Source organism: Centroberyx affinis, unplaced genomic scaffold (genome assembly GCF_046629955.1).
Source record: "Centroberyx affinis isolate AG114_WGS23_722 - 3 ecotype Tasmania unplaced genomic scaffold, CSIRO-AGI_Caff_v1 ptg001528l_1, whole genome shotgun sequence".
In the NCBI taxonomy this organism is placed as follows: Eukaryota; Metazoa; Chordata; class Actinopteri; order Beryciformes; family Berycidae; genus Centroberyx; species Centroberyx affinis.
In genome coordinates this window covers 90,711-118,487 of record NW_027279988.1, presented here as the reverse complement: position 1 = coordinate 118,487, position 27,777 = coordinate 90,711, and the positions used below count along the sequence as shown (strand labels likewise).

At 40.9% G+C, this 27,777-nt stretch overlaps 1 protein-coding gene across 1 annotated transcript; it reads left to right on the top strand.

The window, feature by feature from the left end:
* Positions 1-2,369: 2,369 nt before the first annotated feature.
* On the top strand, positions 2,370-27,429 carry golga4 (golgin A4). Its single transcript, XM_071527417.1, has 25 exons — positions 2,370-2,561; positions 4,583-4,660; positions 6,582-6,683; positions 9,693-9,761; positions 9,882-10,208; positions 10,434-10,481; positions 10,641-10,697; positions 10,968-11,066; positions 11,539-11,689; positions 11,870-12,060; positions 13,542-13,625; positions 13,998-14,145; positions 14,226-14,404; positions 14,979-15,077; positions 15,970-16,125; positions 16,307-20,100; positions 20,273-20,394; positions 20,850-20,980; positions 21,446-21,535; positions 22,879-22,899; positions 23,118-23,186; positions 23,559-23,634; positions 25,380-25,477; positions 26,278-26,364; positions 26,749-27,429. The coding sequence occupies exons 1-25, from the start codon at positions 2,484-2,486 to the stop codon at positions 26,761-26,763; spliced, it is 6,369 nt and encodes a 2,122-aa protein (XP_071383518.1). The 5' UTR covers positions 2,370-2,483; the 3' UTR covers positions 26,764-27,429.
* The last annotated feature ends 348 nt before the right edge of the window (positions 27,430-27,777 follow it).

The window sequence follows — 27,777 nt, the reverse complement described above, 5'->3', positions numbered from 1 at the left end:
ATAAAAGAGAATACTTTGTCTTTTTGGTTGTTTTTTTGTACTTCATGGCTTTTGTATGTTCATGTGCTGCACAGATCTTCTTCATAATGTGAGAACTTCTTCAACACCTCCAACATTTACAGCAACCACCTGCTGATGGGTAAGTGGATGTGACCTCAGTATGGGGTCACCCAGGACAACTGTTTCAAGTTTCAAATAGAAGATACCTGTTGGCACCGGCACATGCATTTTTCATCCCCTCTGCCGCAGAAAATTAATAATAGCAAAGAACAGATGAAATGTATCCCTATGTTTCACAAACTAAATACAAATATGTTTCACAAACTAAATACAAAGATGCACTCTGCAACTTTCTATTTATAGGTGTAAGAGCCTGAACTCAAAGGGTGCTAGGAGATGAAATGATCCAACCAGGGTTTTAAGGATGGTGGGCTCCCAGATCCAATACAGCAGCAGGCTAGCATCCTGTCTGTTAATGTTAATGAAGACATGAATCTCTGCAAGAGGTCTACTCGAGTTGAAAAGCTCCCTGTAACTCCCACTGAAAGGACGAGCTACTGCACCAGCAGAGGTCACCTGTAGTTCCTGTCATGGTACAAAACTGTCTGCCCAGTTCAATCAACAGAAACAGCACCATACTGTTAAAACATCTACTAATTGACACTGGGTGATGTGTGGTAGTGCAGAGGCATAAATTACCACACAGTCACTTTGGCAATTTCTGGGAGTCTGGCCAAAGCTATCGCAGCAGCCTGTGGTGAACAGACATTTGATTGTAGACATTTGATTTTGGGGAGGCAAAGAATTAAGAGCAAACTAATTATGCTTTAGTGAGAATCCTTAACGTATGGGGACCATACCAGCAATCTCACAAAAATCCTTCTGCATTATGTCAATGTCAAGTTTTAACAAAATATGGGCATTTCTCTGCTTATTGTAATCCTGTAAAACATTTTAGAGAGATACAATAAAAGCATTCCAGCAAAATTATAAGGTTCTGTAGGAATATTACAGGCATAACTTAACAATACCATAAGAGATAAAAAAATACCACAAGGTCATAAACTCACTACTGAGTGCCACAGACACATTATAAGCCCATATAGGAATATTTATAGGGATACTGTTATAGTGATTTTTCATTGGGGTCCACAATGAATGTTTATGAATGTTTATCATGCTATCCTAGGACGGCCCATGGCAGAGCCTCGCCCACTCAAGAAGACATTAGTGCTTTGAAACATGATGGCACAGATGAAACATCATGGAAGTCTTGTTAGTTTTGCTTTGAACTGGCCTATACAGCAAAATGACACTAAACAGTGGCCACAGTGTCCTCTTCTGTTCAAGAAATGCTATTGTATGCATCTGCAGTCACTTTTTTCATTTTTTTTCTTTTTGTTTTATTAGAACAATCATAAGATATCATTTTTTACATAGCACATATGTTGTGAGATACATCTTATGCAAGAGAGATACATCTTATGCAAGAGAACAGAAGCATTGTGTAATTCAATGAGAAAAAAAGAGAATAGAGGATAGAGAGAGAAGATTGTGGGAAAGTGACAAAGAAGGGGGAAACTACATTCAGTTATATAGTATTCATATGTTGTCTGAAAATGTCTATCTAGTTATTTATTTATTTATTTCAAATATGATTTTAATTTTAGATTTTACTATGCAAAATAATAAGATTGGATCAGAGCTCATCACACTGGATTTATGTAGGCTATATTTAATTTACCAAATAGGCATTTTGTTTAATGAAGATAGACCAGTTCTGCAATCAAGAAACAAGACCGTTGTATTGCTATCAAGAAGTTTGTTAAAAGCCTAAATAAATGCAGCATCTATGCAGAATTTAGAAGAAAACAATAATTAAAAAAATAAATGTGAAATTGTTTCTTTTTTGATATATCACATAATGAGAAATTTGTTGAGATGGTCTTGTTTTTGACTGTTGGTTATTTCATATGATTCTACCATGGGGAGGGAATTTTTTCTTAAATGCAACTTGGATGGATCAAGCATCTACAGTAGCCACTTTGCTTCCTCTAGCTTTTAAAGTAGAGCCCCACTCCGATGATTTTGGAGCATATCAACATGGGCTGCCCATAGCCTACACATACTGTACTCTACATTTCTAAGTTTACACAGAGGTCAGCAAACGAACCCAAATCTATCACATTCAACCACAGCTTGTAGTGGGAGGTGAGTCAAAATGAAAGCGAATGTATTCAATGGGGTTAACTCCAAGGGTGGCGCTGAGTCTACTTAAATCCTGATTGGCCCTTTAACTCTGATGTTACAGTTTTTCCTCCACGTTGGCCGCACAGGCGCAGTGATCCCAGTCACCTGCTGGAAATTAGAGGCGAAGGAGGAAGTCTAGCACTGACTGGATGCCTGGATAACATAAAACAAGACACATTCCGCCGTATAGTTGTTATCTACTAGTTAGTTAATAGCTACGTCGGCGTGAAAACATGTTTAAAAAACTTAAGCAAAAGATAAACGAGGAGCAGTCACCACAGAGGAATGCGCAGTCACCACAACAGGCCCAGGTTGGTTGTTGTGCTGTTGGAAGCTAACAGTTAGCTAACATCTGTTTAGACTGGCTGTAGTGCTAGCCAAGGAAGCTATCGTTGTAAAAAATCGTTGTAAAAAGTCATTCAGGCTTCACCGTTGATTACTGAAGTATAACTCGTTGACATAACTTGGCAAACTCTTAACGTTAGTGAACTTATCTAGTCAGTTGGCTGTCTAGCTTGCTTGTAACTGCGAGCAACAAGCTAACGTTATCTAGCTAACTATCAGGCTAGCTGTCATCAGCTGCTGTTAAGGTGCGTTCAGGACACTGGGAAGTCTCGGCCAAGTTGTAAAAATACCACAACAAGACGAACAGCCAACCGGGAACTCTAGTGCAGTCAACAAACTGGAAATGCCGTAATCGTCATGTAAACAACATTTGTGATTTATGTTGCTTACATTATTGTAGGTGGGCTGTAATGCGATGTCAGCTGGTAGCATTGACTTTATTCTAGCCCCGATTGCGCTGGTCTCCAAGTCTAGGCTCTTGCCCTCAGATGTTTGTTCATGGTGTCCGTTGCTTTTTACTCAACTTAACGTCCAGGACTATATCTAACTTCAGCGTCTCTGTTGTTTCCCATAGTACAGGGGGTGGGATGGGGGAGGGCATTGTTTGGGGTCTGGGCTGCTACAGCCTCTTCACGTTGAGAGGCTGTTGCACCATGTATGTGCTGTTTAAGCACCAGGTATTGGCAAATTTGATGCTGGTGAGGGCCACACTCTAAGAGTGTGGATGGAAAGTGTGTGTATATGAGTGTGCATTACTTTGAAAACTACATGTAGTCATATTTGGTTTAGTAAGGCTGCAGTGAACATAAGTACATAGTTCTGGGACACGATATGCATTGATTTCCAACACCAAGATTTGGATATGTGTTTTTTGCCACATGTACATACAGTATGTCTGTTCCACACTACTCTTTATGATGGAGAAAATCAGCTTGAGGCCTATTTACTATTGACCTGTTATTGAATAACATTTTTAGAAAACTAGGTGTGAGGAAAAGTTTTTGCAAAGTTTTTGATATACATATATATATAGATTGATATACAAGAGTGAAGCACTGTAGTTGGCCCCTGAATTATGCCTGTATTTGTGGATGACTATGGCTAAAAATATATATTAATGTGTTTATCATTACAGTTATCCCTGAGACCTTAGACAGACCTTTAATAATGATCAGCAAATTGGTGACGCCAGTGAAGAAGACTTGATTTTCCCTAATGGGGAAATTGGGCCTTTGCAGCAAGGCATATGCATAAACAGCCAGTTAATTAACAGTTGTTCACAGTTGTTAATATGCCAGAGGGTAATGGAAACAGTGGAGCCATATGGGTTGAAGAACAATCTACTGTTGTGAACTCTCTGTTGAAATACTCTAATCTTGATTTTTTTGGAGTTAATATGTTGACTTTAATCTTGACATGCCCTTTGTTGATGCTGTCTTTTGATTTTTCTATTTGTAATGTTTCAACACAAGTAGCTCAATTCTGTGGTCATTAGTTGAAGGTTTAGTTTTCATGTCAAGTTTTCAACTTTACCTATTGCCATAGGCATGGCTTTTCTATCAAACCAGTTGGACATATTTCAAATCAAGTTAATGCTAGCTACCTGGAACATTTTTTGGCTAGTGATTTTGATTTTTTTTTTTTTGTAATTTGAGTTGACACTCACTGTCTTATTACAAAATCTGCCTGTTGAGCTGAAAAGGTCAAAGGAGAAGACTGACAAATAGTGGAGTACATTTACAAGAATGGTGTAGACAGATAGCCTTTCAGATCTACATGATAGTGCTGTATTAAAACTGATTTTAGTCTGCCAAGAGATTTAAAAACTGAAACCACCACCATAATTAGAAGTTTGTGTACATATTCCAGTGTTAATTTTTTATGGTTGTGTGTTATTTGCGGAGGGAGGGTGGTAAGGAAAGGGCAGGATGATCATGTTTGGATTCATGTTTATAATCTCTAGCTGCTGTGTATGTTTTTTTTAAAGGTGGGGTCTGGAGACAGGCGCAGCAGCCACACCCCCGCCTTTCACCACGATGGCTCACCCTCCCCGAGTGACAGAGAGGTAAGCATGGTGTGAGTTTATGATAGATGCTAGTTTAATATGCTTGTGCTTATAGTCCGGGCTGCCTGCAGAAGTGGAGCATTCTCTCCCCACCCTAATTTATAATTGTCAGTAGACATCTTTCAGTTATCAATACAGCTCAGTCATGTGGGATACATTTTGTTACTCTTAACATCCCCTTAATAAAGCATTTTTGATCACTCCCTCTTTGACTGCTGTGCTAGCAAGTAACAGTGAATCTATGATAAGTCAATGTGGGGTCTTAAGTTGCCGAAGAGGGCAGGCTGTGATAACCTGTTCAATGCCCATCCTCAAACCTAAATGTAAACAGTTTAAATACTCTTATCCGTCTGCCCCCCAAATCTGATTACAGTTGGTTTGCATAATGATGATAGAAGCGGATTATTCACATTGAATTGTAGACGTTGCATTACTTACCACACTTCAGTGTTTTGGTTTAAGACAACAGATGGAATCACCACGGGGCTCCTAATACATTTATCAGAGTCCATGGTCCAGAATCACATTGTGACAATTAATGTTTTGTAATACACCAAGGACTGTGATTAGATACTGGGATGTATTGTGATTTGGTATTGCATTTTTCCTTCAGTTGACTGCAGGAAAAGGTGAATTATTAGGGCAGTAAAATGTCAAATTTTGAATAAATTCAAGGCCTTTTGAGTTTTCATCTTTAACAACATTTGGTAGATCATCTTGATGCGGTCTTTTGTTAAAAGCTTTGCACTATAAATGAAAAATCAATACCTGGCTTCACAATATCACAATGAGATATTACAACAGCATGAAAATCCGACCCCCCCCAGCCCCGTTTAGGACAGAAGATGAATTATTTTCGATTATTATACTAAAACAGCCCCCCAAACCAGATTCTCCATCCTAGGCAATGGGAAGGGCATTTTGTTTGTGGAGAGCAGGCCATATTTCAGCATGTGAATGAATTATTGATGTATCCTCCTTTCAGTGTTTTTTCTCTAGTGAGTTGTTGCAGTGTCCCCCCCCCCCCCCCCCCAGTGATCTCTGTTCATGGATATGGGTTTATGCTAGACTTCTTTGACTCATTAGATGGAAGTGGACTAGCAATGAAGTACATAACATGACCCAAGATGGATGATGCAACTTATGGTTAATACATGCATTTTAGTGCTTAGATATGGGTGTTGTAGGGTCTTGGCTGTTTGATCTTTAGATCAAAAATGGGCCTGGCTTATTCATCATAATTCATTCATGAAGAACTTGCTACATTTCCACACAGCAGACTCCAAACTGGAATAGTGAAGGTGTAGGCTACCTTTTGGTCAGGTTTCAATAGTCTTCTTTCTCTCATATCCTTTGGAAGCACAGAGGCTCTCTCATAGCTTGGGCCCATGTGCCTCAAACTTAGAAGCTTTCTCATCATCACAGCACCTTTGATTTTTCACCTCACAGTCTTTAACCCTTTGACATCACTGACAGTCTGTTTGGTCATTTTCATTAATACAAGACTACAGAAACAAATGTAACCTATTTTTGACAGCGTCATGACTTGAGACTACCTACAGAGATGTCAAATGGTTATTCATAACATTGATGTTGAATGTTGGGTGTTTCACTTTCCCCCTTTTCTTCTTTTTCTTCCTCTTTCATGTATTTTCCCTCTCACTCTCTCTCCCACTCTCTCTTTCCCTCTCTCCCTCCCTCTCTCCTTCCCTCTCTCTTTTTCTCTCTCTCTCTCTCTCTGACTCTCTGACTCTCCATCCATCTCAGTCTCTCTGGCCAGTCTGTCTAGAGAAGATTCTGGATAGTCTGGCAAGACGGCCCCCTCAACGCTATTTCACACTCATGGTGTTGTTTTCTCATTGCTCTCTGTCTCCCTCTCCTCTCCCTACCTGTCGTCCCGTTACTGCACTGACGGGGTCAGATGCTGGCCGGGATGATAGCAGAGCCCGCTTTTCTCTCTGAGTATACTATCTTTGCTCTGGACCATTCAAAACGACCCAAAACGGCCCAGGTAGCCAGTGTGGTGAGTTTGTCCTCACTCCATGCCTCCTCCCTCTCCTCTTCCTCCTCCTCCTCCTGCCCTGTTCCTTCCTCGCATCTCAGTACCTTTGGGGACTAGGTAGAGGATTGTGGCCCAAGCAGGGACAGCTTGTTCCCTGCTCTCTTTCTCTCTTCCCATTTCCTTTGGACTTAGTAACAAGAAGGCATCTCACATGTAGGCTAACCTTGCATCTAATGGGAGTGATGGTATATATTGTGGGATAGAAGCTTGTGTGCTTTCTGCTGGTTTATTACCCTGCCCTTCAGTTATTCTAATCTGTCAGAGAACTGAATGTCGTCCCCCTTGTCTTTAGGTATCCTTTAGCTTTTAGCTGCTTGCCTTTTAGACCCTCAACCTCCTGTCTATTGTGTTGACTGATGGCCCTTTTCCCCACAAGTCTGTTTATTTGGAGAGTTGAAGTTTTCATTGTATAACTGTGGGCTCTTTAAGCCGTGGAAATGTTTATTTTCTTCTAACTTTTCCAAGTAAACAAACAGATCAGAGCACCTTGGTATATGCCCTTGTGGAGCTCATACCATAAAGCAGAATGTGTGTTCATGTGTGAGGCAGAAAGCAGGCTGGAGGAAGATAATGAACAATGGGAACACTAGAAAATCTGACATTTGTCATTTATGGAATGCAAACTACCCATTTTCAATATAATGTTAAAATAAATTATCGCATAATAGTTACAAACAAGAAAGAAATTGAACATGGTCTTTTTGGTCATAAATTGCTTTGGAAAAACAGTATTCCATTCATTACAGTATGCAAATTTAATCTAAATGTATGCATCCGCTTTGTTAACATGATTTTGCCTTGACCATTTGAAGGAAATGTCTAAGATGTAGCTATATCACATAAGATGTAATAAAATAAAGACTTGCATTCTTTCAGTGTTTAATTTAAAATCGTATTTTGGTAACTCACTAACAGTTCCTTCTGAAGAGAATATGGGTGCTTCTTCACTATCTCTGAGATGAAAATCTAATTTAAAATGCTGATTTAGGTTGTTTACTCTCGCCCTCTATATTTAGCACTGGTACAGTTTTGAATTTTATGGTGATGCTGATTTATATAATATCAGCAAAAGGAGTTGAAGTAGTTCAGACATTATTTGTAGGTAATTCTCGCTTGTTCTGCCTAAGGTTAGTGGCCACATCTGAATAATGTCATTGATGTTTACTAACTCCAATAAGGACATACTGGTAATGTGGGTAACTTAATGGTCCGGTGTCAATATCATTATCTGTGAGGATTCATCTGTCTTGCCTCTAACTTCTGATTACATCTAAATATCATCTAAAAAAGCAACAAAACGCTTTCCAAATTAGCCTAAAACCTTTTCTTCTGTTGAAATGCCTGTTGTTCTTTATAGTCCCCAGATTGTAACGATCAGTGAGTTATTGCTTTATAGTCTGGAGAATGTGCATGTTTAGCAGCCAGAGATACAATGGGTGTCATTATCATGACTTTTGATTAGCTGCAAACTTCTAAAATTAGACACAGCATCTTCATCATGTCTCATCTACATCTTAACAAATCATTACCATATTTTAGAAAGGCTTGGAGTGTTTTTGTCCTCAGTATGGGAAATGTCAGCCATGTCATACATTTTCAGACACAAGACACATTTGTAAACTTTTTGTCTGTGAAGTGAAGTGTCAACCACTTAAGTATACTATGCCATAGTAAAAGCATTTTACTATTTAACCTTGGAGGAGCAAATTTGCTGTGTAAGTGAGATGGAGAGGTTTTGGCCATGCAGTACAGTCTCTTTAGACAGGCAATAAGTTAAAGTCTTGGTTTTGGTCACCCTTAAGAAGTTCTCCATGAGTCAGTCATTTATTATTTTTTATTGACTTGATGAAAATGCAGGTGAACAGCCAAACAAAGGTAACAAGCCTTTTACTCGGAGAACACAAAGGGTAAGAACTTTTCTATGGAGTGAATGGAAGAAGTCATGGATAGAAAAGCTTATGCTAGTGAAGAGAGTATGCCATGTAGAGTGTTATAAATTATGTTGTATATGAATTATTCCTATTCATTCACACAATCTTCTGAGACTGCACAAAGAGTGTAAAGGAGCCTTGGCACACTGCCTTTTGCCTTTAGTAAAGAGTTGCCTCAATCTCTGACCTTATCAAGGCAAAACCTTTTAGCTGGTATCACTCTACAGTAAAATCAGGGTTTACTTTACACTCATTTAGCTGTTGACCCTAACACAAACACATGCACGCACGCACGCACATGCACATACACAGAACTGGACATTTTCTCCCAAACCTAGAAAAATGTAAATGAACTCCATCATTTGGTCTTATTGCTCAGCATACCCCCCAAAAATTATTATTACAGTTGCAATTGCCACATAGCAGTCCATACATTATGACCTAAGTATCCAGATAAGAGCCATTCTTAAACTATAAATGTACTGAGACTGATCCTGGAATTGACCCAGGAGTGACTACCGCCCCATCTAAAATCTTGATTGTTTTGTAGAATAACCCAGAGGAAGGAGTAGCTTGGAGCTGGACAAGGGAGGAGAAAATCTGCTTACTCTGACCCTGCTTCTAACAAGCCAACTAAACCAACCAAGCTGCTTAATGTTCACACACTTCAGTTTTGACTCTGTGCTCTTGTAATACAGCTGCATACAGCACCGCCAAGCATCTTTAATTCAAATACTGGCTCCTCTAATTGAGTTTGACTGTTTGTTTGTTCTGACCTCATGGCTGTTCAGTAGAGTATAATTTTAACCCCTTTTTGTTTAATGTACAGTAGAGATGCCTTCTTTTGTGTATTTAACCCCTCTGTTTTTTCCAAGTTGCATGAGGGTACCCATTGCCCCTGCATTGCTCCCAGCAATACTAATATTGCTCCCTCCAGAGTAATCAGGGAGTGGCACGCTGGGTGTGGATGACTAACTGGCCCAGGACAAGGCCCCCGGCACAGTTTTCTTTTCTCACATAATGTCTTATTTTTCTGCAGAGTGCCTCTAAAGGAGTAACAAGGTCTCCCAGAGGCAGCATTAATGGAGATGGAAGTGCTTCTCCTCAGGTAAGTTTATCACCCAATCTTCTCCAATCTCCTCAGTGAACTGAATGTAGCGTCATTGTCTGTCATAATGAATGACATTTTAGAGTTTTATGTCATTTCTTGAATGAAATTTCCAAACAGAGAGAGGCGTCCCAGTCGTTTGCCCAGAAACTACAGCTGAAGGTTCCCTCAGTGGAGTCTCTAATTCGTGGTGGTGCCAGTCGGGCAGAAAATCTGTTCCGCTCTCCCTCTAAAGAGAGCCTCGTCCGCAGCCCATCCCGTGACTCCCTGACCGCTGTGGGCGAAAGTGAGTCCTTGGCCACCCCTGCGTACGATCCCCCTTCAGATATTGAGAGTGAGGCAGAGGAGTCACCGGGAAATGCAGAGTCTCTTTCCAAAGATCAGTTGTTGCATCGCTTGCACAGGGTGGAGAGGAGCCTGGCAAACTACAGAGGGAAATACTCTGAGGTGAGGCTCCACCCTGACACTCACCTGAGGAGTAAGAAGTGTCATTTGTAAGCTTGTTCAGCATCATGATACATAGCCCTAACTACTATGATGTTCTCTCTCTCTCTCTCTCTCTCTCTCTCTCTCTCTCTCTCTCTCTCTCTCTCTCAGTGATTCTCTCTAAACATCAACATTCTCACCATTTTTCATTCCCTCTCACTGACTTCTCTTTTCTCTTTCATGCAGCTGGTTACTACATACCGAACAGTACAACGAGATAAAGAGAAAACCCAGGTAAATTGCAGCGTCAGCTAATTTTTTTGTGATGTTGATAGTTCACAGGTTGTCCTTTACCCAGGAGCTTTCTCTTCATTTTCAGCTTTCATTTTCAGAACGAATGCCTGTCATAAACTAATCAGATGTATGTTGCTTCTGTTCTCCCCCCCCCCTCAGGTCATCCTTAGTCAGAGTCAAGATAAAGCTCTCCGCAGGATAGGGGAGCTGAGAGAGGTATGGCAACAGTGTGACCATTGTTGTCTCTCTAGGTCAATATCTCTACCTTGTGTATCTCTTTCCTTTGGGCTATCAGGACTTTGCACTCCTGAATTTTTCTTTTGAGATTTCATCACATCCCAGGTAGCACCAACATGATAAAGCAAATTCTTCATCTAAAAACATTGTTTTCATTACAGCATCAGATTTAGATTTAAGTCTGTGAATTCCCTAAAGCAAATCAAAATAGTTTAATGTGTGAACTTTAACTTATTTGATGATCTCTAGGAGCTTCAAATGGACCAGCAGGCCAAGAAACACCTACAGGACGAGTTTGATGCCGCCCTGGAAGAGAAAGACCAGATGATCACTGTCCTCCAGACCCAGGTGGGTGTGTGGGGTTGTGGATATGTGTGTTGGAGATTGGGGCCAAAGCTACACCCATAGTTTTTAGGGTTCACAATTAATGTGGCTATTTAACATGATCAACTTGCTTACATCTTATATCAAATCACAGACATGATTATATACAACAAAACATACTCCTTGATGAGTTATATTACTTAAATAACTCACAACTGGGGTCTGAGTCTTGCATACAAACACTTGTGTGCATAACAGCAAAGACGACAACAACCTCTATTTATTGAACACTTGTTAAAACAGAGCTGCACAGTGGTGCTGTGCAATATGAATAATAACATTAACAAGCAATAAAGAAGAAAAAAGTTATATACTAAAAGGCAATGCACAGACCAATGCATGCATAGAATAATGCCAGATTTAGAAAACATCATCATTGATCCCAGAAGTAAAGAGGCTTCTTCTTTACTAGCTGTGGTTTTGGCTGCTTCTATAGGTTGCTCTGTTGAAGAAGCGATTCAAGGGGGTGGCTGATGGTGCTGTGCCACCTGAGGGTGAGGTTCCTCACTCTGAAGATGCTGTGGACTCTGCCTCAGCCCCTCAGAGCCCCTCTAAGGAGCCAGGACCAGAGCTTGGAGTCACTGAGGGTAAGTATGTATATTTATTATATACACATGCATAATTTGGTTGCATGTATCTGCAAAGTCCACATGACAACTTGAAGGCTCTTGGGTATAATGTGAGATTATTCTGTTGAGTTACTATTCAGCATCTATCTAGTTATTCTGTAGTTATTTTGTAACTGGTGCACTTTGTCTTCTGAGCAGAAGAGGGCAACAGTGATCCAGCCAAAGTGATGGAGGCACTGCAGAAGAGAGTGAAGAGGCAGGAAAACCTGCTGCAGAAGTGCAAAGACCTGCTGCGTACACACAAGGAGCGGAGTGCCCAGCTGGGCAGCGAGAACGAAACTCTGCAGGAGCAGCTGCAGGAGAGACTGCAGGAGCTGGAGAAGATGAAGGTAGCTAGCCTATGTTTATCAATGACTAGAGGCTACTGACTGCTGACCTTGTTCATACTGTGTTCATAAATGTTTATTACCATGGAAATCATGAGGACATTTTTCTGTCAAACTATCCTCTTAATCGCTAGATAATATCCCCTTATAACCCTTCCTACATTGCCCATAAGATATTTTCAAAAGAACAACTGTTACCCAGATATTTCAAAGGAATTCCCTGGCGACAGCCAGTTACTAGAAATTGATGTAGCGGTAAACTATAATTATGAAGAGGTTTGATTAAAACGGGGTTGGCCTGAGATGCTACAAATCACTGAACAGTGTGTTTAGGCTAATGAATGTTATGCTGTAAATCATCTTCCAGAGCCTTCATGGTCCACTGATAATGTGTCTCCATTATCTTAGTGACACAGTGGAATGCTGTGGTTCTCTGAGTCCGAACCTCCAAATGCTCTGGCTCAGCTCCAGGAGCAGGGTTCATGTCGTGTCAGCTTCCATGACTGGAAGCATTATTTTATTTTTTATTTAAAAACATTTTGCTTTAGTGGTATGGTAGGTTAGTTTAGCTTGGCCATAGTTAACCAATGCTTGTTGGTAGAAAGACGTTGTGATAATACACAGTTTGTCTGTGTCTGTATGTTTGATTGGCATACTTTTATGTTTTGGCATATTTTTGTGTATTGAGTCTGCACACTGTTTGGGAATAGGGCCTTTCCTGTGTCAGGAAGAGCAGAGGTTAACAGCCGCTTAGCCCTCCTAAGCAGCGTGGCGGCATCCTGGAGCTGTTGGGCTGGGCTCTGCTCATCCCCTGCCTCAGACAAATACCCAGTAAAACAAGCCAGCTGTCTACAGTTCCAGTCCTTCACCTCAGGGATTTTAGAGAATGTATTATATATGCCAGAACCATACTCATAGTATACAGTGCACTGGCATCAATGCTAGATCAGTGCTATAGATTTGTCTTTTTGGATATTGATAGTAAAATTATAGATAATAACAAATGTGTTATTTTCAAAATTTTTGAACATTATACGTCAGTATAATGTTGTATGTCAGTGCTGTGTAGATCAGTGGGTTGAGTAGACACTCAAGCTCCATAGCACACATCAAACAACTGGGAAACGGAGTGAGCCCAGCATTTCCTCTTTAGTAACCACCAGTTAAACAGCAGTGGCACAGAGACATAGCTACTACAGGCCACTGCTGCTAACCTGGGCTATAATTTGGGTCGGCATTTTGGTTTAGCTGGGCTTGTGTAGACTCTCTGGTTGCTTGCCTTGTGGGTGAGGCCTCCTGGGTGGTGTAACAAGCATCTCATATTGAAGTTGTCTAACTGGCTGTTAAAGCATATATAGTCCACTAAAGACAACCATTGGTAATGCATTACAGGTACCATTAGTTTGATTAACCTGCAGTATATGTGTCCTGACATTTTAGAATGGCCTAATGGTAAATCTTTTAAATGTTTTGGTTGTTCATAGGAATTACACACGACAGAAAAGACAAAGCTGATCACTCAGCTGCGCGATGCCAAGAACCTCATTGAACAGCTGGAGCAGGACAAGGTGAGTGAGGAGGGTTTTTTTAGGCTTTGGTCACATCTTGACTGAATGTCCTGCAGAACCTCTTGTATATGAAATACAGACATGTTTTTACTTTGCCACTGAGTAAAGAGGTCAGAAACCTTGCAGTCCCAGGTTGTTGCTCTTAAACTTTGACCCCAGCTCTGCAGGATAGATGGCAGCTCATAAGATCTCTTTGAGGAATGCTGGGAGCACCAAAAAAATGTCCAAAACAATTATAGACCTAGAGCTTGATTCAGAGTGTAAAATACAAAGACAGTGCTTGTCAAATCAAATTCAGTTTGAGTGTATTTGTATTTATACAGCCCCTGCAGCTAAAAGGTTGTTTTTCTGCTATGGGTGGTTTGCTTTTAGGGTATGGTCATTGCAGAGACAAAGCGTCAGATGCACGAAACTCTGGAGATGAAAGAGGAGGAGATTGCTCAGCTACGCTCCAGGCTCCAGCTGGCTACTGCCCAGAGAGAAGAGTTGCAGGAGCAGAAAGAAAAGTCTGAGAAATCAGGTGAGTGAAATCCACCCCTACTCCGAATGTACAGTGAAAACGTGTCCATAGGTTTATTAACGGTGTGTTTTCCTTCATAGCATTTGAAGAACTTGAACGGGCTTTGGGGGTAGCCCAGAGGGCAGAGGAGGCCCGAAAGCAGCTGCAGGTTCAGCTGGAGGAGCAGGTGAAAGAGGTGGAAAAGGCTAATGAGGAAGAGAGGAAGAGTTTGCAGCAGGAGCTCACACGAGTCAAACAGGAGGTTGTTACCATCATGAAGGTCAGGAACTGACAGAATACTCCCTCTCCATTTATTTCCGTTTCAAACAGGACATTTGTTCAATCACTTTTTTTCTCCTCGTCCCATGAGTTTGCTGTTTGCTTCTGCTTCTTTGGCAATAACATCCGGAGGTATAAACACAATTTAGTCTAGGTCCAGGGATAGTTTCCCCTCCAGCTGCAGTTACATTCATTATTACTTGTTTCTTCATTATTACAGAGGTCTTATGGACAGGTTTTGACATCCGGATTTTGACTTGAAAGGTGTCTTAATTACTGTTATTGCATACTATATGAATATCCCTCAGTTGCTCTGATTTAATTGGCTTTTTGTCAGTATAACAGTAATCATTTCTGTTACTTCATAGTCCCATTCTATGAATTGTCTTGATAAATATACATTTTCACCACCAGTGAGCAATAATATGACTAATAAATGGTAACAGTCAATAAAAATTACCAGTTGAAACTATTCCAATACTGGCCATGGTGGGCCAAGCAATGCAAATATTGTTAATGCATTTTAATTTATTTAATTTTATTTTTTATGTACTTTACCGATATTAACATTATAGAAATCATCTGAGGAAACTGTGGCCAATATGGAGAGACTCCACAATGAAGCACTGGCCGCTAAAGAAGAGGAACTAAATGCCAGAATCAACCAAGCTGTGGTGAGTGCTGATGATTTTTGTTCATTTAATTTTACCACATAATCACATAAAACAGATGAATACCGTAAAACTTCAATTAAAAGCAGAGTCCCAATTAAACGCAGAGTCCCTTTTACTGGCCGGGTGTGGCTACACGTTTTGACAAATAAAGGCCGGTCTCAATTAGAAGCCAGTTGCCATTGACGCTGCGAAGCAGTTTATTTTTTTTATTTTTTAAAGATTTATTTTAGGCATTTTATGCTTTATTGACAGAGATAGTGTGAGAGAGAGACAGGAAGGTATGGGAGAGAGAGAGGGGAGGACATGCAGCAAATGACCGCGGACTGGATTCGAACCCGGGTTGCTGCGGGAAGGACTGAGCCTTATATGGTACACGCTCTACTCGGTGAGCCACCGGGGCGCCCAGTTTATTTTTTTTTTACTTGCATTCAAACGTCAGTCACATTTGTTGCTCACCATGGCGGCACAGAGAAAAAAGTACGACCTGAAATTCAAGCTGTCAGTTGTCAAATTTGCTGAACAAAACTCAGGAGAAGCAGCAGCAAGACATTTCTCCATTGAAAAGTACAACCTCTTGCTGCCATAAACTTTTTTTGGCTTTCATCCTTTCTAAGGTAGGCTCTTTCTCTCTCTCTCTCTCTCTAGAAATATATGAATATTACAAGTAATATTCATACTGGTTTAAATAAACAATTTGATAGTATTTCCCATCTTTGCTGAGCAAGAGTTTTGTGCGAAAGGAATTAAAGGCCTGTCTCACATAGACGCCTGTCCCAAATATGGGCCGGTTAAGTTTTGAAGCAAATAAAAGCCCAGGCTAATTGAAGTTTTACGGTAACCAACATTTTTTTAAATTTAATTGACAAGCTGTTGTTTGTTTGTATTGCTTTAGGAGCAATGCAAAGAGCAATTTGCCCAAACAGCCAAGGACCGAGAACAACAGTCTGCTCTGGCTCTGGAGGATGCAGAATTACAGAAGACTGCTCTGAGGGCAGAATCTGAGAACAAGGTTCAAGAGATACAACTAGAGCTGGAAGCTACGAGAACCGTGAGTTTTATACCATCGAATAGATTTTGTGAAATGTATTTACATGGATAAGATGAACCTGTTAAGAAAAGTAATCCGTTATTATGTACAATTTGTTTTTTGTTGTCTCAGAAGTGTATGAAATTATTAACTGTAGTGACTTTATAGTATAGTGTAATAACCTAAATGTCTCTGATTGCAGAGAATACTAGAGCTTGAGAGCTCTCTGGAAAAGAGCTCCCAAGATGGATCAATTCTGTCCCATGAATTCTCCAGTCAGTTGGAGGAACTCAAGGCTAAACACAAAGAGCAAATGTCTGCATTAGAGGAAAAGCACCAAGAGCAGCTGGAAAAGCACAAGGACACCCTAACCCAGCAGCATAACACTGCTCTTGTAGAGATCAAGGAAAAACATAGAGTGGAAGCGGAGACCATCCTGAAAAATAAAGAGCAGCACTTGCAAGCACATGTTGAAGACATGAACCAGAAAACGTTGGATACATTGTCTGTAAAGCAGACAGAGCTAGAGGCACTTTCCTCTGAACTCTCTGAGGCATTGAAGAGTAAACAGCTTCTGGAGGAGAAGTTGAAGGCAGTTGAAGATGCTGATAGTGTAGCTCAGCAGGCACTCGAGCAGAGGCTGCAAGATCAGGTGGCAAAGCACAATGCAGAGATTGCAAATATTAAACAGGAGCATGAACAGTCACTTGGAGGTATGGAGAAAACTCTAAAGGAGGAACTTAACGCGTTGCAGATTGTTCTGAAGGAGAAAGAAAGAGAACTCATGCTTAGAGAAAAAACACTGAAAGAGGAATCAGATTCTGTTATACAGGACCTAAATATCAAGGGTAAGGAATTGGAGGGGCTGAACCACAGTTTATCGCAAGCCCAGTCTGAAAATGAGAGCCTGAAAGAGGCTAATGCAGAGTTGAGTAAGATCACAGCGGATCTTGTTCAGTGTAAGAGTGACTTGGAGGATCAGTTGGAGGTAGCAAAGGCTGATTACAAACACAAAGAGGAGGCACTTCAACAAAGGATAAAGGAGCTTCAAGAACTAGAGCAGCAACTACAACAAACCAAGAAGGAACTCTCTGAGCAGGTTAAATCATATGGTGAAGAACTGAATGCTAAGCAGGAAGAAGAAAAACACCTGAAGAAGCAGCTGGAAGATGAAACAGCTGCCCATGAGAAGAAGATTGAAAAGACTACAAAGGAGATGGAAGGGAAGCTGAAGGCACAGGAAACAAAGATGGACAAGTTTAAACAGAAGGCCAAAGAAATGCAGGAGAAATTCAAGAAAAAGCTTCAGGAGAATGAAGAAAATACAAAGAAGGAACTTGCAAAGAAGGAGACAGAGCTCCAGCAAAAAGAGAAACAAGTTCAAGAGAAAATTCTAGAGATGGCCCAAAAAAGTTCACAAGGCCTCAGCAGTGCAATGTCAGAATTGCAGGCCAACCATAAGGATGAACTGGAGAAACTACATGATACCCATAAGCATGAGACTGAGCAGCTGGAGCATCGTTGGCAGGAGAAGTTAGGACAACAGGAAGAAGATATAATGGAGAAACATTCACACATACTACAGGAGAAGGCACACGAACTGGAGGAAATTTCTCTGCAGCTCAGTAAGAGCAGAGAGGAGAATGAGCAAGTATTACGTGAGATGAAAGATTTGAAGGAAGAGTTGGCAATTCGAGAGACCACTGTACAGAAACTGCAAGCAGAGCTTAGGGAAGCTGCAGTTAAGCTTGAAAGTTTATCTCAGGGTGAGGTATTGCTCAAAGAGCAAATGGAGTCAGTGGAGAGGAACCTTAACCAGGCTCTGAATGAGAGAAACTCCCTCCAAGATCAGCTGAGCAAAACTGAGGAAGAGAACAGAGAGAAGTTAAAGGCTTTGTCAGATAAGTTTGAGGAAACAGAGAAACATCTTAAAGCACTGGAAGCTTCCAGATGTAAGGAAGGTGAGGACTTGCAGAAGAAATTTGAGGAAAGTGCCATTCAGCTGCAAGACAAGGACGCAGAATTCCAGAAGCATTTAGTTACACTCAGCAACCAAATTGAGCAGGTTCACTCTAAGGTGGAGTGTGGTACTAATGAACTCTGTGAAAGAGTTGAGTGTAGGATGAGAGAGCTGACAGACAGAGTATTGTGTAATCAGAAAAAGGTAGGATATCTTAAAAACGTTATCCTTACTAAAGTAGATAGAATTTGCACTTTAGAGGAGAGCCTCCGGCAGCAGACAGAGGAGAATAAGAATCTATGCAGCTCACTAGAGCAGATGAATGCTCAGATAAACGCTCATACAGAGCATATCAAAGCCTTAACAAATGAGAGGGAAAGTCTACAAAGGGATGCTGAGAATCACTCTCAATCTATCTCTGAAAAAGTTCTTGTAATTGAGGAGCTCAGTGAAAAACACAAAACGATATTGGAAAGTGTGAAAACAAATGAGTTGCATATCAATAACTTGGAAAGCATCATCAATGACTTGAAAACTCAGTTAGCAGGTAGCAAAATGGAGAAGGAGGAAGCCATAACACTGTTGAACCAGCAGTATAAGGAGGAGAGGCAACAGGTTGTTGCTCAAATGGAGGAGACCGTTGAGAGATTGGAGCAGGAGAGAAAGTCTGCAATGGAGCAGGCTGACACACTCAGGAACAGCCTCTCTGAGTTTGAGAATAAGGCAGAGTCTAAGTTCACTCAGAACCACAATATTGTTATGTCTCTGCAGACCAGGCTTGAAGACATGGAGCGAGAAATCTCTGAAAAGAATGAAGCTTTGCAGAGGCTGACAGCGAGTATTGACAATCAGTCCATCAGCAAGTCTGAGATGGACCAGGCATTGAGTGAGAAAGAGCAGAGGGTCAATGCACTTACCTTGGAGCTTGAGAACTGCAACTGTAGAATTGGTGAGCTTCAGGAGCAGTTGGCCTTAAAGACAAAGGAGTGTGAACAACTCATAGCTGACCTCAAACAGCAACACAGTATCAGGGAGAATGAAATGAGAGAGTTCACCGAACGGCTGCAGCAAGCCCAGGCACAGTTCACTCAGAACGGTAATCTGGACCGGGAGACAGTAGAAAAACTACACTCCTTGGAGAAAGAAAACCAAACGTGTAAACTAGAGCTTGAGAATCAAAAGGAAGAATTTGAAAAGATAAAAAATGAGGTTCTCAAGAGCAAGGAGGAGAGTCTGAAGGAAACTGAGGAGAGGTTATCTACAGAGAGTGCTAAGAAAGTATCAGAACTCAAGAAGAAAGCTGAGCAGAAAATTGGTCAGATTAAAAAACAACTAACCTCACAGCTTGAGGAAAAAGATCAGGCCATCAAGACTCTTCAGAATAGCTTGGAGGAAATCAAGAGGGATGAAGCATCCAGCAAAGAGCATATAGAAAACTTAGAAGAGAAAGCAAGGACACTTGAAGAAGCTATGGTCACGCTTAAAGAACAGCAGGAGAAACAACTTGAACAGATTCAGAGCAATGAGAAGCTTGAGAAAGAAAAGTCTTTAGAGGAATTGAAAAACATGTATGAAGAGAAGCTATCCTCACCTCAAAGAGATCCAGGACACCAGGAGTCCAAAGCAGCTGAAACCGAATCAGTGCTACAGGAAGTTAAGGCAATGCTTAAAGAAGCAGAAGAGCAGAATGGAAACCTTCTTGCTGAAATTAGTCGTCTGAAAGAAGAGCTACTTGAGAAGGCCGCACAGCTTGATCAACATCAGGCAACCATTTCTTGCCTAGACAAGCAGGGCCAGAATCCATTAGAACCAGAGGACGGGGTTAAGATGGAGCGTAGCATTCTGACGCAAGAAGTAGACAGTGATTCTCTGGAGTCCCTGAAGAAGAAATTGACTGAGGTGAAGAATGAGAAACAGAGGATCCAGAAAGACTTCACCAGGTTGCAGAAAGACATCCGATCATTGAGGAAAGAGCATGAGCAGGACCTAGAATATATGAAGAAAGAGTTGGCAGAGGAGAATGAGAAAAAGATAAAGTAAGTTTAAGATTTTGAGTAAATAGAAATAAATGTAATTTACAATTTTTTAAAAATGCAAACCTACATGTATTTACAAGAGGTTGTGATGATTCTTTGTGCATGAACATTTAAAATTGTGTTTGGGGTATCCATGCTATTTTTATATCCCCTTTGCCATCTATCCCCATAGGCTTGAGTTGGAAGATATGGAAATGAAGCACAATTCTGGTCTGAAGCAGCTAATGAGGGAGTTCAACACACAAATGGCTTTGAAAGAGAGGGAGCTTGATACAGCAGTGAAGGAGACTATTGGTGAGGTGGAACAAAATAATAAAATAGTGTTCATGGAATGAAACTGACAAGATTCACTGTTATGTTGTCTGTGAAGCATGAACAATGAGTCTGAAATATTTCCCCTTTGTTATGGTGAAAACATCTTAACATATTATAATCTTGTTATGTGCTTTTAACCACACAAATAACTGCCTTAAAAATGGAAAATCAGAGTAAATTTGATTGAGCAGTAGGATGGAACAAATACATGGAAATTGATTGAAAAGAAATATGAAGGACTTTTTAATCTTCAACAATGGGTGGAACAAAATTAAGGGATCATTGAATTGGGAAACTGTGTGTCTGAATTGCCATATGTTTTCTCAGTGGTTAAATCATGTCGCATTCCAAATGGGATGTGAGTGAGTGGTTTGGAATATGAATTTGGAGCTTTTATGTGCTAACTCTGGCTACTTTCCCTTTCCTCGGCACAGGCAAGGCCCAGAGCGTCGAAACAGAGCTCATCAGTAGCCATCGTGAAGAAGTCAGTGAGTTTCAGAGGGTGATTACCCAGAAGGAGGACGACTTGCACAGGACTGTTCAGAAATATGAACAGATTTTGCAGGTACTGTATGAAGATGCTGCAAAAATGACAAAATGAGTGTTGACATCCTTCCTAAAATATGAAATAAACTATACTTGGGCTATTTAACTGTTTCTATAAAACTGTTAGTAGTGCATGGTATCAAATTATCAGCAGTACATGATATAGTTACTTGTAGCACTTCCTCAGAAGTCACTTGGAAGTCACAGTACCAGCTGGCAACCACCGTCCCTTAGTCTCTAGCGAACTTTACTGAAACATATACTGTATACCTGCTGAATGATTTACATTTTGAACCTGGGCAAATGAACGGTGCAAGACTGTCGGCTAGTTTAAAGTAAAGCTGTCTCCCTCTCCTCACTGACTCCAAACATAATTAAAGTTGGGAGGTCTGAAATACGGCCGTGGGCAATTTGACCGACATACTTGAGCTGTGATGCTGAGATGAAACATAGGAAATGACTCAGCCATTGTTCTTTTCTTCAGAGTCGAGAGGAGGAGATGGGAGACAGAGTGTGGCAGGTTCAGAAGGAGCTGGAGGACTTGCAAGCTAGGAGCAATTCTGGCGATCCTGAGGTACAGTATTTCCGACAGTTCAGTTCACTGGGTCATCAAGTATCTACTGTATGCAGGATGTCACAAGCAGTTGCCATATCGCAGGAATTTTCTATTGACTCCAAGCAGATATAGAAATGCATAGCTATTACAGTGACAAAGGTTATATACAGCCCTAGAGGTTTAGATTGTGATTCTGTTGAAGTCATAAGCCTTTCACCTCAACAACGGCCACATGAAGATGAAAATGCAGTTCTGTCAAATCTCCTCTGGGGAAGGCAGATTTTGAATCATGGAAGTCTGATGGAAGCATTACTAGTTCGGAAAGACATTCTTTTCCAGAAGCATTTTTTTCCTCCATACCCCTAGGTCCTTTAAGATACCTCATTATTTGGAAGTTAGAAAGAAGTTTAACAGACTTAACAGTTATCAGTTATCTCCTCCTTTGTCCCACTTTGTAATTGAAGGATTCTGTGTAAGAGCTCAGGGACAGTTTGCTTACATACTTTGCTCTGATCTGACATTTCTTCAATGGTGTGGCTGCTCTCCAAAGCACGCCGGATGCTGTGAAGCTCGTTTGAATCAGTCTGGAATGTTCTTCCTGGAAAACCCAGATTGTGAGGCAGCAGTCAGCCTCAATCCCTGTTCCCAATTATCATTGTAAGAGGTGATCCTGGGCCTTAGATTTATACTATAGCAATACTCTCAGGCAAGCTCTGCATACTGGAAATGAGCCAGATAGGAGAAAACTACTCAGGGGAGAAGTTTTACCCAGGTGTTGGGGTGCCATGAGACCCCCGCATAGATTATTCTACCTTCACACACGAGTCCAGATATACACAAACGCGAAGAAATACACTGCTCTCCTCTGCTTCTCTTTGCTGCATTTTTCCCTGGTGAGGTAATAACTTTATGGGGGGATTGTATTGGTTTATGCTCAGGAAGGCCGTTCCTCGCTAAGGGCCTCACAAACCATTCTTCATGTAGACAGTGGGTCACTGTGTCTCTCTGTTCAATATCCTCTGTGAGAGAGACAGGAGGCCAACGCTCTCTACAGAAGTTAGAGTCCAGTTTAGTCTGCCTACACAACACATGTCAAATATTTGCTATTCTACCATTTACCAACTATTAATTAGACTCTTCAATTAAAAGTAAAATTGGCAGTTTATTTAACTATTTAAAATTGGGGTATACTTGCATCTTACTGTGCTTACCATTATTACAAATGTAAACAAATATAAATATATATTATATAGTATTATATATTACCAATCCAATAAAACTTTACATAAATAATGCCAACAGCAGACTAGAGATGTAAAATATTTAACATTTTTCTTTTTTCTTTTTTTTACTTTTTTTAGATGGGCGCAGAAGAACTTCAGGTAAGTTTGTTGGTTCTGATCCCATTGTTTTCACTGTTGATGTCTATATGATTCAAAGAACAATCGTTTTTTCTAAAGAATCATGTATCATTAATAGGCCCACTGTTTGTAACAACACATATTTGCCTTGTACACATCAATTTCAAGCCATTTTCCCTCCAACCTTTCCGATTCTCACAGTCTTTTATGTTCTGTCCTGCTCATCCTCTCTACCACAGGCTCAGCTTGCTGAGAAGACGACTTTGCTGAGCGAGGCAAGGCTGAAGGAGCAAGGGTTTGTTGACAGAGTAAGTGTCGGGCCCTCTGTGTGCTCTGCTCGGGGACAAGTGGACATGGCGTGTACAGCAAATCCCTTTCACTGTATTCCCAGGATTCTGTTGCCCTCCAGCAATAATAGCTACTGCTTTCCTGCTGCATCAAGTTAATTACACAGCACATCTGTTTACATTTGGCTTAACCTTATAAACAATTAGAGTACCCCCTCCCACTGTTTTTCTCACACACATCGTCATTCTCACAAATATCCCCCATGGATGACCATCAAAATGCACTGTTCATATCCCACGCAACAATTAGGCTAATTCATAGAATAAAACCACTGGAGTGAAATTGCTTTTTTTTAATTAACGTGTGCATTCATGTGTGTCTCTCCACGGTAGATCCATTCGCTTGAGGACAAGATTAGATGTTTCCACAAAAACTCTGTTGTAACTCACCTTGGGAGCACATTCAAAGGTAATGTAAACACCACAAATGACTTAGTCCTGCATTTACAGACAATTTAATTTCCGTTTGTGTACAACAAAGATGCTGTACGTAACGCATGAGCCTTTACCACATTATGAGTGAATGGAACATGCACATACATACTGTACATGTGTAAGATAGGACACCTAACTCATTGTCATAGGGCAGAAAAAGTGCATTGAGGCCACTGATTTCATAGACTATAGATTTCATGTTATTATGTGATGTCTGTGAAGTGTAGTTTAACATGCATGTCCCTAAAGCCCAGCTGCTCTGCAGGTTCTGGGAGATTGGTGTTTTAGCACACCACCATCAATCAGCCTAGTCTGCTGCACACGCATTGCTGTACACGCATCAGAAATATGGGACAAGAGAACTGTGTGTGTGTATGTGTTTATGTGTGTGTGTGTATACATGTGTGTGTGGTGGGGGAGCTTGACTGAATTCTAGCCTCGTCTTAGACCTTCCCTGCTGGTGTAATAAAGAGAATCTGCTGTCAGAAGGGGGGCTGTGAAAAAGTCATCCTCGGATTTAATGGGTTTTGCAGATTGCGGTCTTAACGTTTCCCACACAAAACCACGCAGCACACACAGTTTTCCCTCTCCACCGAATCTTCCCCATTCTATTTCAAATGCACATATCTCAGACCTAATACAAGCCTACTAAAGTGTGGTCCTCTCATCATGAGTCAGTTCAGCCTCTTTAATCCACCTCCTCCCTGGTTGGATTATCTACCCACTGCAATAGTTGTGGTTCCAGGTAGAGGGGCTGATGGGAAAGCTGTTGATTTCTGGTTTCAGGTCTGTAGCTCCCTCCTGGGTGGGGTGGTAGGCTCAGCTGGGGCGACATGGGGTCAGGAGGACAAAGGCTAGGGGATTTATTGGCGGCCCATTTCTTCACGCCTGGTGATCAAAGTGTTGTTTGCGCTCCCCTATCACCTCTACCTATCCGCTCATCTCGCTGTCTCTGTTGGCACACCCAGGGACATTTGGTGTCATCTAAATGGCTATTCCAGAGAGGCAGGGGGCAAGCGGGTGTTCAGTAGTCTGTGCTGGCTCTTCCATAGTAAGGGCTGGATGATTAATTTGTAGAATCAGTAGCCTAAGTGTTACCAGCCTTATGCACATTGTAACATAGTTTCCCATTCATAGTTTTTTTGTTTGTTTTTTTGGGCGGATAATGGTATAATATAGCTGGGGGGCGACATATTAAAATGTTGTTTCTTAGCCTCTTGCAATATTAGAGTGCTCATGCTGAGCCTTGCCATTCTTTCCTGAGCTTGTAGTTGGCGCTTAATTTGAAGCCATGCCTGTGCTGGAAGTGTTTTGGTGTTTGGTTGCTAATACAAACATGATGCTATGTAACAAAACAAGTGCCAGAATTCAGCTGGAATGTTTGAGAGCTTCCTGAATGCTGTTGTTGTTTTAAATCTGGACAAGTAAATTAAACAAACCATTTACAAACCAAATTTTGATCATTTTTTTTTTTTTAGATCTGCATCCTGATTTGAATCTTCCTTTTTTATTTGGCCAAGGGAGTGGTATAACAAGGCATTTTGTAAGCACATTATTGTGTGTAATAATGGATATTCGACATGCCGCAACAAATGATTGCATCGTGCAATAAATCATGTGAAATGACAATGGTTGTTACAGTATTGACCAAGTATGCATTATAGTGTGACTGACTGGTTCTCGAATTATTTAAGATTGAGTTGTGGTTGTTTTTTCCAGACCCTGGATACAACAGCCCTGATGCTCTGTCAGAACCCACTGAGTTTGAGTACCTGAGGAAGGTGTTGTTTGAGTACATGATGGGACGGGAAACAAAGGTATGTTTTATTTCTTGCATTATTATACCCATTCAAAACATCACATTGATCTGATAATATAGAGTGATTTACCTCCCACCAGCCCTCAATCTAAGTCCATTTTGTTTTTTTAAGCTCAGGCCATTGAACTGCATCTCCAGCCATACAAAAGTCATATTGTGTCCAGTTTAGTGGAGTCCAATTAACAGTGCTGTCCCTAATTAACAGTGCTGTTGACATGGTCCTAAAGTCAGCGGGATTTTCCCAGCTCCTCAGTAAACAGTTAGGCTTTATGGCAACATGGCAGGCCTCCCTGTGTGAGAGGATGTCCCCCAGGCCGCCTGCTAGCACATACATCTCGCATGACGCAGACTTGCCATTTTAAGACTTACTGGCCTTGTTTAGTGTTAGTCGAGCGGTTAGGTTCCCTAAACAGCAGCCCTGTTTCTGATTATCCCTGTATTTATGGGGAAATGCATGCGCCCTGGCAGATGGGCCTGGAATTGATTATGCAGATAATAAGGTTTTTTGTCTTGTTGGGCTTTAATTGTCTCAGAACAAGCTTGATTTGATTGGGTGCTGGTGTCAAGGGTAGGGGTTCACAGTGCATCTGGTGTTCATGTGAGCGGAATATTGGAAATCTGTACAACAAGCAGCACTCATGTAACATGCATTAAAAACAAAACTGTACACTGACCACACAGACCACAGTGATGAAACCCCACCTTTTAAGATGAAGTTCAAGGCCTTTTGATGCATCCTTACTTTCTGTAATAGTAGCTCATATCTTTATTTTCCTTTGTTTCGCTCTTCGCCCACAGACGATGGCCAAAGTCATAACCTCCATGCTCAAGTTCCCTCCAGACCAAGCGCAGAAGGTTCTGGACAAAGAGGACTCAAAAGCAATTGTAAGCATCTGTTTCCCCACTGAGGAGACTTTCATGAGCTCATTCACCACCACCAACTCATCTCAGCTCTCAAAGTCCTCTTGCTCTTAAACATTTATTGTATGAGAACAATTCTCCATTGATATGTGAATAGATAAGGCCAAGTAAAGGAAACTCCAACTGTTCATATCTTAGCACTAATGTGAACATTACCCGAATCGACAAAGCACTGGCAAAGAAAGTATATATTATATTGTAGGTAACATGGAAAAATTACACCACCTATTTGAATGCTTCAGATACGTGAAAGAATATGAAAGTCATGTAGCTTACCTGCAACTCAAAACATTGTGTCAAAGTGTTATTGTGTCAATCTGAATTAATTTCATGTCTGTCCTTCCACAGCCTTGGTTACGATGAGTGTTTGAATGGGTCGGGTGCTTTGGGATGGAAATACGCTGCTGCTGAAGGGCAAGACGGCCATGGATTTGATCAGGCCCTTTTCCTGTCTGCATTTCTTGTCAATTAATGTGTGTGTGTGTGTGTGTGTGTGTGTTTGTGTGTGCCCACAGTGGGGCATGAGTGTGTGCTGTGTGTATGCTATAGTATGTGTGAGTATAGTTTAAGGTATGAGGGAATTAGATAATATGCCAGAAAAAAAATTCTTCCACGAATCTAGTTTTACTTTGAAATTAGGGCTGTTAATTTATACGTTATGTTTTAGATGAGGATAAATGGTTTCCTTTTTATTTAGAATGTGTTTATAAAGATTGGCTTGTGCAATAAATTATATCATCATGTATTGATGCTGATGGTCAGTTGATTTGTAGGTTTGTGTGTTGTGCTGTCTGCATCACTTCCTCTGTAAAACTGTAAACGACCCTTTAACTGTGCACTCGCACCACATTAAGATACTGGCCTCTAGGACCTTGTTTGTTTACCACAGCTTTTCTATACTTTATATTTTGTGGACACTGACAAATAGAAACCCAAAAAACACAATGTAAATTGTACTATGATAATTAAAACTGTACAATAGGGCACAATATGACTGTTGCTATACATTTTCAAACTAATTAAATCTTATTTACAGTACACTTTTTGTCCCTCTTTTATCCTTGATTATTGTGTTTTGTGCTCTAAATCTAATAATCTCATTATTTGGTTTTACAGTGTTTAGCCTGCTCAACAACGGGTAATTATGATAACATGTTGAAATAGACACATGGAATACAGGCATCTCAGAAAATCTCTGGATGTTGAAAATGCTGTTAGTAGATGAAGCACATTTTCACATACCTCATCAGGGGTGGCCTTTCTTCCCACCACAGGAGTCTAATCTGGAACAGACTCCTAAATTTTCCATATCAAGGACCCACAGACGCATATTAGATCATGGATGCCTCATTTGATGAGATTTACCACCAAGGAACC

Bases quoted from the DNA above. Each gene is read 5' to 3' on its own strand.
- golga4 (XM_071527417.1), top strand. From the start codon at position 2,484: ATGTTTAAAAAACTTAAGCAAAAGATAAACGAGGAGCAGTCACCACAG. The intron at 6,684-9,692 runs GTGAGTTTGTCC...ATTTTTCTGCAG, and splicing joins CGGCCCAGGTAGCCAGTGTG to AGTGCCTCTAAAGGAGTAAC. The intron at 9,762-9,881 runs GTAAGTTTATCA...ATTTCCAAACAG, and splicing joins ATGGAAGTGCTTCTCCTCAG to AGAGAGGCGTCCCAGTCGTT.